This window comes from Contarinia nasturtii, unplaced genomic scaffold, assembly GCF_009176525.2.
Source record: "Contarinia nasturtii isolate CC-2019 unplaced genomic scaffold, AAFC_CNas_1.1 Cnas_scaffold_2291, whole genome shotgun sequence".
NCBI lineage: Eukaryota > Metazoa > Arthropoda > Insecta > Diptera > Cecidomyiidae > Contarinia > Contarinia nasturtii.
The window spans coordinates 225647-240431 of NW_022199614.1; the positions used below are offsets into that span (position 1 = coordinate 225647).

The 14785-nt window shown below is 33.3% G+C and overlaps 3 protein-coding genes across 5 annotated transcripts; 2 read left to right on the forward strand and 1 right to left on the reverse strand.

Moving 5' to 3' along the window:
• The first annotated feature begins 1965 nt into the window (after window positions 1-1965).
• Window positions 1966-7145, forward strand: LOC116348132. 3 transcript variants are annotated; one of them, XM_031779006.1, is made up of 4 exons: window positions 1978-2335; window positions 3634-3816; window positions 3872-3973; window positions 4065-6066. In XM_031779006.1, the coding sequence occupies exons 1-4, from the start codon at window positions 2272-2274 to the stop codon at window positions 4187-4189; spliced, it is 474 nt and encodes a 157-aa protein (XP_031634866.1). In that variant the 5' UTR covers window positions 1978-2271; the 3' UTR covers window positions 4190-6066. The 3 variants fall into 3 exon arrangements, with proteins under 3 accessions (XP_031634868.1, XP_031634866.1, XP_031634869.1); XM_031779009.1 differs by having other exon boundaries at window positions 1986-2335; window positions 3896-3973; XM_031779008.1 differs by lacking the exons at window positions 3634-3816; window positions 3872-3973; window positions 4065-6066 and adding exons at window positions 6098-6268; window positions 6377-7145 and having other exon boundaries at window positions 1966-2335.
• On the reverse strand, window positions 6832-11608 carry LOC116348131 (rho GTPase-activating protein 11A-like). Its single transcript, XM_031779005.1, has 7 exons — window positions 11299-11608; window positions 11035-11226; window positions 10655-10967; window positions 9287-9550; window positions 9068-9230; window positions 8922-9005; window positions 6832-8853 (listed from the first exon to the last, which is right to left on the reverse strand). The coding sequence occupies exons 1-7, from the start codon at window positions 11410-11412 to the stop codon at window positions 7107-7109; spliced, it is 2877 nt and encodes a 958-aa protein (XP_031634865.1). The 5' UTR covers window positions 11413-11608; the 3' UTR covers window positions 6832-7106.
• Window positions 11609-11963: 355 nt separating this feature from the next.
• On the forward strand, window positions 11964-14772 carry LOC116348152 (E3 ubiquitin-protein ligase HRD1). The gene is made up of 7 exons (XM_031779049.1): window positions 11964-12310; window positions 12406-12462; window positions 12533-12721; window positions 12787-13026; window positions 13100-13239; window positions 13314-13720; window positions 13796-14772. The coding sequence occupies exons 1-7, from the start codon at window positions 12170-12172 to the stop codon at window positions 14434-14436; spliced, it is 1815 nt and encodes a 604-aa protein (XP_031634909.1). The 5' UTR covers window positions 11964-12169; the 3' UTR covers window positions 14437-14772.
• Window positions 14773-14785: the final 13 nt, after the last annotated feature.

The window sequence follows — 14785 nt, forward strand, 5'->3', positions numbered from 1 at the left end:
CGACTTCGGAGTAACAGATTCCATACAAAATTTTCGTTTGTGACCCTTAGTTTTTTTTAATTAAAAAAAAAAACAACATTCGGAGGAAATTTGTAAAAAAATAAGCTGTGTAAAGTTTCACTTCCATAAAAGTGTTTCAAGAATAATTTTTGTGTGAAAATTAAGGTCAAACGTATTTTTATAGCGTTTTGTTAGAAAATAGAATACTAAAGTATTCAAAAAAATGTCTTTCGTTCATCATGAATGTGTGAAAAATCTTTTGCGAGTACTTTTGCTATTAAATTAAAGAATATTTCGATGCCGAACACATTTTTTGGTCTCGAACTTTACGCCGCTTGAAAGGCTTGAAAAATCGAACAAATATTATTTTGAACTAGCTTAATAAAATACGCGTCTACCACCGTGCGGAAAAGTTCGGCTTACTCCTGTAAGTGTGGGCTGTCCGACTGTGATCGGTCGTTCGTATGCGTACAAAGTATTGAAATACGGAAAAATCATTAAAATCAGCCTTTATTTGAAATATTGATAGCTATCGAGCAAGTTTAGGAGCACATCAATCTATATTTTTTTCACCGGAAATCGATTTCTCGAAAATGGTGGAAACAGGCCCGGTCCATTAAGTAGCAAGAATTATTTTTGGGCCTCCGCTTATATTTCACGACTTAAACTTTGTTCCTCGAAATATTAATAATAATAATAATAATACAAAAATTTTTCAATAAAATAATAATACATATACAAAAAATATATTTTTAATATTTATTGTTAAAGAATTTTATTAATCAATTATCATTAAACATTAGGGTCGAACATTTTTTTGAATTTCGAGGCATATCTTGATGGCCACTTGAGAAAACATGTCTTATAGTCACCAGATTCAAGATATGAAGGAATTTTCAATTTACGGTTCCATATAAGATAGCGACTTTAACGGAAAGGGGGTACATTTTACTGGAAAATCATGAAAAATTGCAGTGTCCCAATCACCATGAAAACTTGTGAATCTTATTTTCTGTCCAAAATAGGTAATATCACCAAGTTTGATGAAATTTCAACCAAAAATAAAGGTGCCTCCCTAACAAAATTTTAGATTTTTTGTTTTTGAGAAAAAAATAATTTTTTTGTATGGGAGGCACTTTTATTTTTTGTTGAAATTTCATAAAACTTGGTGATATTACTTATTTTGGTCAGAAAATAGGATTCACAAGTCTTCATGGTGATTGGGTCACTGCAATTTTTCATGATTTTTCAGTAAAATTTACCTCCTTTCCTTTCAAGTCGCTGTCTTATATGGAACCGCAAATTGAAAATTTCTTCATATCTTGAATCTGGAGACTATAAAAAATGTTTTGCCAAGTGGCCACCAAATTGTACCAAAAATGTTCCACCCTATTAAACATGTATTCAAAATATTAATGTTATTTTTGCTCAATATAAAATTTTCATTTCATTATTAAAACTTTAGACCTTCTAACGCCCTGAATTCAATGATTTTGAATTAAGTTGTTTTTTCAAAAATAGCATCGTGTCTGATCAGCTAAGAATAAATTTGATTCTAATCAATTTAGTTTGATTGCTTTTATTATTATTGTTAATTGATGTCACATCGGTAATGAAAAGTGGGCAATGAAAAATATATGAAATTTGACAGTTTAAGCTGTTCAAATTCAAAATAGAGCAATTTGGTCTAAAGATACGTTGATCAGTCCTTGGATGCCAGTAGAATTGTGTCATTTGAAGTACAAACACAGTTTTATAGCCTCCCCTCTTTTGACTACAAATACATACTAAAGACATACACATAGAACATGCTTGGCGGCACCGGCGCAACACAGCTTCCGATTCTTTACAATCGCACTGAACAAAATGGGCTCCAAGATGTAATACGAATGAAAAAAGCCATCATCAAACACAAGCGCAATAGTACACTTATACACACACAATACATTCTCGAAAGTACAAATAAAGTAGATCACATTTAGATTGGGAGCAGTGTAATGGCTATACAATTTTCCACTGGAGCTCAAACGTTAACAGTTGCCGAGAGTGTACACTCCTTTTGATAGCCATTGGTGATTGAAGCCTATACAGATTCAAGAAGGAAAAAACTTGTGTTGCCAATTTTTACAAACGGTCAAATTAAATAGTAAAGAGAAAAATCGATTGAGAATTCAGGTATTCACTTGGTGTGTACACTTTTTTCAATTGGAAATCCATTGTTCAATTTAAAATCAAAACTTTAAAAAGGAAAAAAAAACTGCACTGAATAAAATGGCCGCGAAACAATCAATTATCATTGCAAGTGTTTTACTCTTAGTGATTTTCGTTGGACAAGGTGAGAAATTTTTTATACTTATGTAAAATTAGCCAAGTTCTTTGTTTAATTTTGTCTTAACATTTTGTCTGCTTATCGTTTTACCTGTGCTTAAAACTCATTACAACCTCATGATAGTTTTAGGTTGTGAAAATCTCATGGAATGTGTTGAATCTTAGAAAGTTTTTTTTGTGACGACTTAAACACGAACATGTAAGATTCGGTGTAATTTCATTGGGAATTCATTAGTGCTACGCAAATTTTGTTGTTTCGTGATTAGAATCAATTTTGTCTATCGACCAGAAAATCGTTATTTAATGCATAACACAATGTGGAAGTGGAATATATCAAGTATGCCAAAAAAAAATTGGATGACGAAAGCCGTGTCAAAGGAGAAAAACGCTGACGAAATATATGCCATAGGATATTCAATCGATAATTTGGTCGGGGCATAGAACCTATTGTACTGACATGAAATAAAAATGTTATATGAAATGTAAAAAAACTTGGAATGCGCATGCGATTCTCTCATGACACACACAAATACGCATCACAACAAATTACTTTTGCTCACACATCGATCTATTGAAATGTGGAAAGAAGGACACACATTCCTTTCCTTGTTGCGGGAATGAAAATGTAACACACCACATTGGCATCTCTTATGTAACATTCTGTTTTCTCACACCGATATATTCGAGAAAGAAAAATCTACAATCACATTTAAATTAGCAGATTCTTCTTAATTTTCCTCTCAATGGGAATTGCATGACTGGTTCAGATTTGAATGCTAAAATAACTATAAAATATAGAATTCAACAAAAAAAAATCAAATGACATACTGAACAATCGTATTATTTTCTGAAAGATAATAAACCAAAATAATTATAGAATTATTCGTAAAATATAAGGAAATTAAATCCTAGTGATCTAGATTTTTTGTTATGTAAGCACCAAATTATTTTAAATTTTGAGTACTTAAGCAACGCCCATCGCTTAAATAAGTCCACATTTAAGTTAATCTATAATTTGACCTTTATTTTATTATCTTGGTTTTCTTTCATCTTATACTTTTTTGCATGTAAGTACAGTTTTTTTTATTTCGTTTGCTTCATGCGACTCTTATCAGTCTGTGTTTTATGAGGATTTTATTTTCAGCTTTACATCACTTAATCTATGATTATTTATTTTAATTTGCATGATTTGACCGCAGTAATTGAAAAAACACATATTGTTCGAGTTATATTGGATTTTAATTGAATATATAAATTTAATGTGATGATCAAAGTTCAAATTAATTCATGCTATATTGAAAATAGGTTCAGCGATAAAATGCTTTGAATGTAACAGTCACTACAATCAAGGATGCGAATTGGATGCAGTACCATCAAACTTTTCTGTTGATTGTTCATTGAAACAGGATCGTGATGATAGAAATAAGCCAATTCAGTACACGATCTGCCGAAAGGTATTGCAGGTCATCGAATTCTCAGTGAATCAATGTAAGTAGTTCAATGAAATGTAAATATTTGATATGCGTAACCATAAGTTCATAAGACACACCACTGTTTTCTGATCCAGTGCCAGCAAATACCAGAGTCATCCGTTCGTGCGGTTTTGATACAAGAACCTATGAAAACACCTGCTACAAGAGACACGGTATGTAGAACAAATGTTTTCTTCAAAATATCTCTCTAAACATTTAATTAATTCGTGATTTTTTATTTTTATTTTTCATTTTAACTATCAGGTTTTGGTGGTCGTCAAATTGTGTGCGCTTGCAATCAAAGAGACAATTGCAATCACTCAAATTCGTTAAAGAGTCCGATCATGCTTATAGCTCTATTAGGCATTTTCGGCATTGTATTACATTAAAAGTACGATTGCACATACATCGCAAAACACAGCTAAAAACTTGCTTCGAAACGAAACAAGACATTCACATTGGAAAAAGAGTCCACCGAGACAAAGCCAATCGCCATTGCGACGCACTTATGCTGAGTGATTTTGTTTTCTATATTTTTTTGGGATACTTTCTTATTAGTTCTGATTCCAGAATTGACATAGTAAATATTTTAAACGCACGCTCTAGACGTAGACATACCACCGCAGTCACAGAGCGTTGTGTAGTGTGTCTTGCTACTTGAGTCATTACAATGAATTCGAATTTAGATTTTATTGATCGTTAAACCAAGACATCAGTTAGAATTTTCGGTTAAACCCAAACAATATTATATATGAGTCAGAGCGTTGTGACATTATACAAAAAATATATCCCCTTGTATCGTTCTAGTTGATAACTTTTTAACTGTGTTCTTATCGTATAAGAGACCAAGCGATTTGAAAAGTTTTCACACCCATGACAACTTTTTTGAGACGCTTTTTTTATTTACATTTTAATTAACATTGTTATATATCAAGTATAATTTCCTTCTCACCAAAAAAAACTTCAAAAACTTTTACCTGATTACAGACCAAACCTATTCTCCTAAGGTTGATTTGAACTGTTATCAATTTATGATGCCATTTATTCAAAAATCGTTTATCGATTATTTCGGTTATATCATTTGAGACTTAAAATCACAAATGAACATAAAATAGAATTCTATCTGAAAAGATTGGCCCAAGCCAACTGAATTTTATCACCACATGTTATATCTACAGTAGTTTAAATTAATGTAGAGACAAATGAACTAGGATAAAAACAAGAAAACTCCACGATTTGTATTCATCGTCGTCGTCGTAAAGACATATGACTTTTAGTTGTCATTTGTGAGTTCAGAAGCAACAAAATATATAAATTTAAAAAAAATATGTTTATTTGACACACTTTTAGGCAGTATGATGTTAAAATAAATGTTTTTTTTGATTCGAGGGTACTATACGTGCATATATGCTGTAGCCACATATAACAAATATACATAAAATACATATTTGTAACATCATCATTCATTCATCCCAACCCAAAAAAATGCAATAGATTAATAATAAAATCAACATTCATCAATTATGTTCCATATTTTGTGCTTTTCATTTGAAATTCATTTCAAAATTAAATTTGTAGTTAAGCTTTTTGTCATTAATAAACATAACAACTATTTGGAATTCATAACAGAAACAAAGCAAACCATTACATTTTAATAATTCAATTTCAGCTAACAATTTATTTTCTTAGACAAATTTGTATCTAACATAAAAGAAAACAACCAAACTTCAAAAAAAAATTCGTGACATAAAAGACACACTCACATATATTTACTTATCCACAGAAAAAAAAAAACAAGCTAACTGAAAACTAAATGTAAAACTTAACTAATAAATGAATGTAGGCATTGAATCTGCTTCGGTAAATAGTATGTATTTAGTTTTTATTGGTTTAAGTTTCGCATCTCGTGCAAATCGCATTGTACTATTGTCTGTTTCAGCTTTTTGGTTAAAAAAATCTATTTATTATTTTCACACGAAACATACACCAACTAAGACTCAAGTTAATCTGGTGTTATGGAAATGCATTTTTACGATTTACGCGACATGCGATCAACTACCAATATTCAAGATTATGTATATTTCATCACGAAAATAAGAATAAAAAATTGATAAACCATATTCAACTGTAAAATTTAACAAAACAAATGTTTCAGATGAAAACCTTTATGTTTAATACATGTTGAAACCTAACAGAATGCAAAGTACTAAAACAAATTTTAGGAGTTAAAAACTAAAACCAATAAAATTCAAAAATTCTACAGTAATCGAATAACGAGTTTATTATGATTTTTTCAGGTGTAACAATTAAATGTTTCGAATGTAACAGCAATGTCGACATTCGTTGCGCACTTGCATATCCACCATCCGAATTTGTTGTCGATTGTGCTGACGTTTCAACGCATACCAATCTAACTTATAACTATTGTAGGAAAATTTCACAAGTTGTTCGAATTGGCATCAATTCATGTAAATATTTGATTAGCTCGTCTATTGGAATGAGTGATAGAAAATCAAACTTACCTTCATTCGATTGAGTTCGAAAATAAAGCAAGTATTTAAAATATATCATTACAGTGGAACCGGATAGCCGAGTACTCCGAGAATGTGGAAGTGATATAACTGAAGTTCGCCCTGAATGCTACACTCGCCATGGTATTTCTGCCCATCAGCAAATTTGCGAATGCGATATCAGCTACTGCAATGGTTTCAAAAGTGTTCACACTCCATGTGGTATTCTTCTCGTGGTTTTGCTAATTTTGACTATTTCAAAGTCGTTCACAGCTTACAACTAAAACAGATTCAAAAAATTCGTGTAGGAAAACATGAAACCATTTATTCAATAATTCATAAATCTAGTTATACAAGTATGCTTTAAAAAAAATCTAAATCAAATAGAAGATGTAAAAAGTGTTATATTTACGATGAAATCAGTGCAATATAGTTGAATAGAGTTTGTGTTTATTGAATTGAGGAGACCATCCACAATGCACAGCATGGAATTTACAAATTACATAATGAATCAACCAAACTGAAATTTCCTAAGTCGTCAATTTTATTTATTTCCATTTTCGCATTTGACTTTTCTTTCAAATTATAATTTGTCACAATAAATTTAACGATTTGTTAGAAGGTATTCTCTTTGATTTGGGCAGTGTGGAATCCATAACTGTGGATACAACAACAAAAAATGAGCATAGAATCACAAATAAATATCTAAGAATGTTATAAAACGTTAAGAAATGCAAACAAAGACATTATTTGAAATTAACAATTTAACTGTTGCTTAGAAAATATACAGCATCTTTTAGAGTGGTTTTCGTTTATTTTGTGGGGTAATAATTCGTCGAGGTGGTTTTGCAATCATAGTTGCACCTTTGGCATGCGGAGTGGCATCTATCCCGATTCGACGGGTCAGTGGACTTTGGATTGCCGGAGAACGGTGATTGTTTCCGGTAATTGTCAATAAATTCTTATCGAGATTAATTGGTGTCTTTTTTATGGGCGTGTGACGATGTGCCCTGAGCTGTTGTCTACGGTGAACACCGCTCATGGTGGCTTTATTACGCCGAGGACTGTTATTGGCTGAACGTGATTGATTCAATCGACTACGAATACTTGGATCCAAATACGGTTTATTTTCTTGATCGCTTTGATTGTTATTCTGAGTATCTGTTTTGATTATACGTGGATTTTTTTTCACGTTCGGCTGTTCCGTTACAAGTCCATCGAACAATTTCGCTTTGGCCATTACCATACCTGCATTTTGACTGCGTAACCTTGCAATCGATGCTCGCCCAGCGATTTGCTGCTGCTCCTGTTGCCAAAGTGGTGTAAAAACATTTCGATTCGCCAGAACAGAGTGTGGTGTTTTTGCTGGTGTTTTTTTAACCAATGGCAAACGTGGCGGAAGCATTGGTGTTTTCATTGTATCGATCACTGAAATATTATTTTTGTTCGCTGATCGAGGCGTATTTGAGTTGTTTTGTTGATTTGTTGGAGTAATGTCAAAGTTCATATTTAAACGTTTTCGACATGGTTTCACCTTTGTGGTTGACGTTTTTGTACTACTTCTTGATGTGTTTATGGGATTTTCTTCAGTCATGCCGGGAGTTTGCATGCCATCAAAAAAGTTTTCTGCGCACATCCATTGTTCATTTTTCAAGTCATTGCTTAAATCTATTGTTCTGTTGTTATCCGTTGTGTTGTCACTGACAACGAATGTATTCGACTTTTTTTCTGCAGATTTTATGTTTTCGGTCGCCTGTTGCGTGCAACGCAATCCGTTTGCGAATGTGTTTGGTCGACCACGTTTTAAATTTGCACGCGGTATTTGAACATGTTTTTCAACATTTGGACTTTGTAGTGTAACTTGTTGCAGTGGTGATTTTCTTATTATTCGTGCTCCTCTTGATATACGCGGTGACGAATTCGGTCCTAGGTGCCATGATTTATTTCGTGTAAGCCTAACGTTTTCCTGTGATTTGCGTCGAATATTTCCAATTTTACGTGCACTCGGTGATCTGATTATTCTGTTTTCGGTGCTTGAACGAATTTTCAAGCCACGACTCAAGTGATTAGCCAGTTGTTCTGTCATCATTGGCGATGTATTCATTAGTTCCGTTTCTTCTAATGTTCGTTCGAATTTTTCTAAAACACGTTCCGGACCATTGCGTGTGTCATTTGTGTCAACCGAGTCAATTGAATTATTTGCCAATGAAGACTGTAGCTTGGTAAATTCTTTTGAAATTCTTGATTCGATAGCTTTAACGCGATCTTTTATTTCTTCGTATTCACTTTTTGTTATTTGCGCTTCCCACGCCTGCTCGCATTTATCATTTGGTTCTGGCTGAGCGACCGATGTTGAGGTGTCTTGAATCGTATTCAACGATGTCTTTTGATTTTCACGTGGACCATTGCCATTGCCTGAAACCATAAAACTCCATCTCCTTTCCAACGACGAGACAATTGAAGACTTAGGACCGTTGGAATGCTGTGATGCATTTTTTGTATAACGTTTTCCACCCAAACTCAATCGACTTTTCTTTGTTGGCCTGAAAGATATTATTTTTATGGTCATTTATTGTATTTATAAGTTTTAAATATAAAATATTATACTCACTTATTTTTACTGCATGCCATTGGTGTTGATGGTAAGATTCCGCCGGCTAGTCCGGTTGGTTGTAATAAGGCAAGCACATCTTTCCTGCAAAATATTTAAAATAGATTATATCAAAGACGAATGGAGAAGTTGAATCATTTTCTTACTTCTTTTTCGAACTGAAAGCGCCAGTTTCCAAAGTTCTACGTTTTTTCGATTTGTTTATGCATGGCGTTGATTGGACTTCGTTTTCGTGACTATCATCTAAATTTTCTGTAGATGTACCGATAATTGTTGCGCCGACAATTTTTCGAAAACCATTGAACATTCCTATCAATTAAATTCATTAATCTTGTATTATTATTCGCGTATATAAGAAAGCTTACGTGTCAGTGAGCCGCTGCGGCGTTTCTTTTTCTTTTTGATATCAGTTTCTGGTACTTTCACACGATCAATTGAGCGTCGTGTTTCGGAGCCCGAAGAAAACATCGTAAAATTCAATGGATCAGTGGGTAAATCTAGGCTTGGAAGACGATGTTGCAAATGGGATGGCACCAAACCCAGCTCATGAGCATTGTCGATCAATATCTCAATAATTTGCACATGCGATACCAACCGTTGGCCGTAGCTTTCGTTGATGGGCATTAGTCCTGATTGATTAAAATAAGAAAAAAAATAAAATGTCTTACATCCGTAAGATGAACTTTTCCTCACTGTGATCCACAACATGCATTTATTACAAATCCTTTACTCAAAGAATTTACGAGAAAACTGAATCTGACATTAGTTTTACGATAAAAATCATTTTCGATTTCACTTTTCATACAAAAACTACTAAAAATGGGAATTTTTGTATCGGAGTCATGCCTATATGATATCGTAATCATGTGAAAATTTGCAGAGGTTATTTTTTTCACAAAAAGTTAACATTCTGAAAGTTTGAAGAAATTTCAATGCATATTAAGGGTACTTCCCACACAAAATTTCGTTTTTGAGGGAAAAATCCAAAATTTTGTTTGGGAGGTACCCCTAATATGCGTTGAAATGTCTTTAAACTCTCGGAAAGGTATTTTTTTGTGATAAAAATAACTTGTACAAAGTTTCAGCTCATTACGTTATCATACAGACATGGATTTCATACATAAATTTAATTTTTTTGAATTTTTTGTATGAAAAGTATGTCGAAAGTTATTTATATCGCAAAAATAGCGTCATATTCGGTTTTCTCGTACCCAAAAACCCCCCAATACACATTTTTGAGTGTTTAAGCATACATTAAATATCACTTTTGGAAGAAAAATTGAATTTTCCCCATGGATGCCCATGAGCATCACACCAGACATGACACGTCACTCTGTCAACCAAAGTTGCTCAAAATCTAATGGTTTCTATTCCTCGACACCCCCAATCATCCTGTGAAGTCAGATTTTGAATTACTTTTCTTCTTTGAAAGTTATCGTGTTAACAAATTTTTGCGTACAGGGTACAGCGTACAGCGTACAGCGTACAGCGTACAGCGTACAGCGTACAGCGTACAGCGTACAGGCTACCACGCACATACATTCGGACATAGAAAAAACGCTAAATTCGTGTTTCCTGGCTCCTAAAACACCCAGAAAACATGTTTTTTGAGGGTGTTAATTTTTCGACCGATTCCAATACTTTACCTTACACACTAGGTGTGTGCGGAAAAGTAATAACATTTAAATCTGAAAAAATTTGATTTTTTTTTTGAGAAAGATTTTTTTGTATACCTGGTGCAAATATGATGGCCAAATTTTTTGTTGACATTTTATTCGAAGTTGAATGCAGTGAAACTAAATTCAAAAACTGCATGAAATAGACCAAAGTGTTCAAGACCACATTTGGTAGTAACAAACAGACCATTTTTATTGCAGAGATCTTTCGTTCATTTGTATTTTTTCCGATTAAACAACGAAGTATTGTTTCTTGGAAATTTCCTGGCGGCAGCAGTGGATCGGGTAGTTCACGGAAAAAATATTTCAAAATGCTTGCAATGTCAATTACATTATACGAATCATCCCAAATTCCCAACTCTATTTTTTCCTATAAAATAGAAACAAAAGATTATACAAACTCTAAAGCAGAATTGATTTAATTGTAATGAGCGCACCCGAATTTCCTTCTGGCGAATAGTCGATCCAGCCTTTCGAAAAATGCCTTCCAGTTCAATTTGGTCCATGATACGTGAACAAGCGTCAGATAAAAACATCGGAATTCGGCACAACGATCCATTTGATAGTTTGACATCAGTGAATTCTAAATTATTTAATGGCACTCCGAAGATTTTATGATGACTTGAATGCTATTAAAAATATAATAAATTATTGAAGAGTGAATAATTATTCGTTGTGCAACTTAGATGTGTACTACGAACTTGTTGGCTTTTCAATTTTTTCTCTTTTCTGAATTTGATTCCATACATATCTCGCAGTTCACTGACAATGATCGCAGATAACTCTGCATTATTCGGCACTTCGTTTATAAACATTTTATACTAAAATGAAAATCACTTAACACAATAAAATATTTGATGCAATAATAACTAAAATAATAAACATAAGTGCGATAAATTTAATTCAATGTTTTTCGCATCATTTTGTGTTCAATTTGCTTTATCGAAAAGTATAATCGAGAACTATTGTAAGAAAACTGGTATTGTTTGTGTCAATTTTTAGCGAACTCTTCCGAATAATCGTTGGCTTGTTTTGCTTTCAAAAAGTTGAATCTGTGTATAATGGCGTTGAAAACGTAACGCAACGCACTTCACCGCAAACATCATTAGACGCACTCATTGGCAAATGGCAGCTGCTTCGTGGCTATGAACTCAATGAGTTGAAAATAAATTTGACACCAATTTAATTTATTAAATATTTTTACTCAAAAATTAATAAATTCTGAAAATTATCGAAATTAAAATTTTATGTTACATTTAAAATTTGTTTCAAAGTAAATATTGAACAATGTATCGTGCCGCATACGCATAAACGTCAAATTGAAATTTGACACATATGTGTTAATTTTTTTAGACTTTATATATGTCAAATTAGAAATTACGTGGTACAAACCAATCGAATACACATCAAACTAAAAAAGAAAATTCGATTCTAACAGAATTTCTTCGATGTTTTAGAATCAGTTTACTTGGATATTTTTCTGGTTGACATATTATCTTCTATCAGTCGATTCAAAATCCGAAAGGATTTGAAAAATTTACTGATTTTTTTTTTGTTTTAAGCTCGAATAAAATGTCAGTAGAGATGCGGGCACTGGGTTTGTCAGTGATTAGTATTTTACTAACGTCAGCTGTTATTGGAAATGCCTACTATCAGAAAAAACAATTTTATCCATCCGTTGTTTATATCACCAAATCAAATCCCAGCATGGCAGTGAGTATTTGAATGTTTCCGGGAATCATTTTTGAACTACCATATTGCTCATAATAATCACAAACACTTGTTGTTTTTCTATCTATTTACGTAAGGTTATTTACGTTCAATCGCTGGTTGGTGTTTTGATGATGGGAAAGCTAATGAAAAAGGTGATTACAATGATATTTAGCCTCTCAAAACTTGATTGATTAGAATTCATATCCTTCTTTTTTTGCGAAGATATTTTTTGGAACATTACGAGCCGCTGAATTTGAGCATTTAATGGAGCGGTTCTGGTATGCACTCACTGAAACTTGTTTGGCATTCACAGTGTTTCGAGATGACTTCAACCCAAAGTTTGTTGCACTATTCACTGTGTTGCTGTTTCTGAAATCATTCCATTGGTTAGCTGAGGAGCGCGTTGATTACGTATGTTCTATTTGATGTAATAATTTTTCAAATTATGATAACACTTTCTGTTTTCATGGCAACAGATGGAAAGAAGCCCTGTAATTGGTATGATGTTTCATCTGCGAGTTTCATCTTTACTCACTGTTCTGGGTCTATTGGATTATTGTATGATCTCACACGCATACGAATTAACTATAGCAAAAGGTGCCACCGTGCAGCTGGTGTTTGGATTCGAATACGCAATTTTAATAACAATGATTGCAAATATTGCCATAAAATATGTACTGCATGCAGCTGAAATGAGAGCAGACACACCGTGGGAGGTACGCACACTTTGATTCTTAATTCTAGTTAGATGATATCAATTCAATTGATTTTATGTTATCTTTGAACCAGAATAAGGCTGTATTTCTACTGTACACCGAATTAGTGATTGGCTTCATTCGTGTCGTGCTCTATATTCTGTTTGTTATCATTATGGTGCGAATATATACATTGCCATTGTTTGCATTCAGACCAATGTATTATACGATGAGGTATTCATAACATTCTAATTTATAAAATTATTTCATGTTCTAATTATATTTATACTGTATTCATTTGTGTCTAGAAACTTCAAAAAAGCATTGAATGATGTAATTTTATCACGTCGTGCTATTCGTAACATGAATACACTTTACCCAGATGCAACACCAGAAGAATTGGCAATGTCCGATAACATTTGCATCATTTGTCGAGAAGATATGGTTAATACATCAAAGAAATTACCATGTGGACATATTTTCCATACCGCTTGCTTACGATCATGGTTTCAACGTCAACAAACTTGCCCCACATGTCGTTTGAATATTTTACGCAATACAAACTCACCAGCAGATCAGGTTGGCCAAAATGATGGCATGGATCAATTGAACAATAACAATAACAATCAACCAAATGCAGCAAACGCCAACACAGCTGCTGCCAATGCGAATGTCCAAAATAACAACAATAATGCAAACAATATTTTTAATGCACGTAAGTTTTCTAGTTTTAATATTCTTTCATTTTCTAGTTTTTCTTATGTAACATTTCTATTATCATTTTGCATAGATCCAAATCCATTTGCAAACATTTTGAATGCTCAATCGAATACAGGTAATCCATTTGCCGTGAGTCCATTTACGGCGAATCCTCTTCAATTTAACCCATTTGCATCGGTTCCACCAATACCACCACCACCACCGATACCAGCATTTGCGCTCACTCCACCGCCCACCATGCCAACCAATTTGGATCAATTAACCGATGAAGAGCTACGACTACTTGAGGGAAACGAACGAAAAAATGTGGAAGAACGTATCAAATTGCTGAAGAATATTCAAGTGATGATGGATGCTTCTGTGGCGTTGATGCATCAATATTCAATGATATCAGCGCAATTTCCACCACTGCAAACAGCCGCGACACCATCGACCGCACCAAATGCATCGGAAACACAAAAGGCAACGACATCTGATGTTGTGGACACAAGCGAAGAGAAAACAACATCAACATCAAATATTACCGATAACGAAGCCGGTCCATCAACATCACATAAGAGTTCAGTTGAGACACTGGAAATCGATGGAAATGTTGTAACTATCGAAGACATTGGACGAAATGATCCAACAGATGATCCGAACGATCCAATTTGCGAAGTACGAAGGAGACGATTGCAACGATTCGAAATTAAAAGCAACTTGGAAGACTAAATTTTGGTTTTACACATATATTACTATTTAAGAGCATGAAAAGAATATTTAAAAAAAAATTTGAGGTGAAGTAAATCATAAGTAAGCTAAATCGATTGAAAATGTCAAGTTTACCAAATACATATTTGAAGATTATTGGCAACTAGTGCTACAAGAATATGCAACATAAAAGTCCACAATGCTTTATAATTTGTTTTCGGGTTGAATGAATAAATGTGACCAACACCGTACCCAGCATAATATTAATATAATTGGCAAAAAAACAATTGTGATTGAACTAATAAGACATTTTACAATCATTCTTTTTTTTTTAATTTATAGAATTTTTCATCAAATCCAATGTGAATAT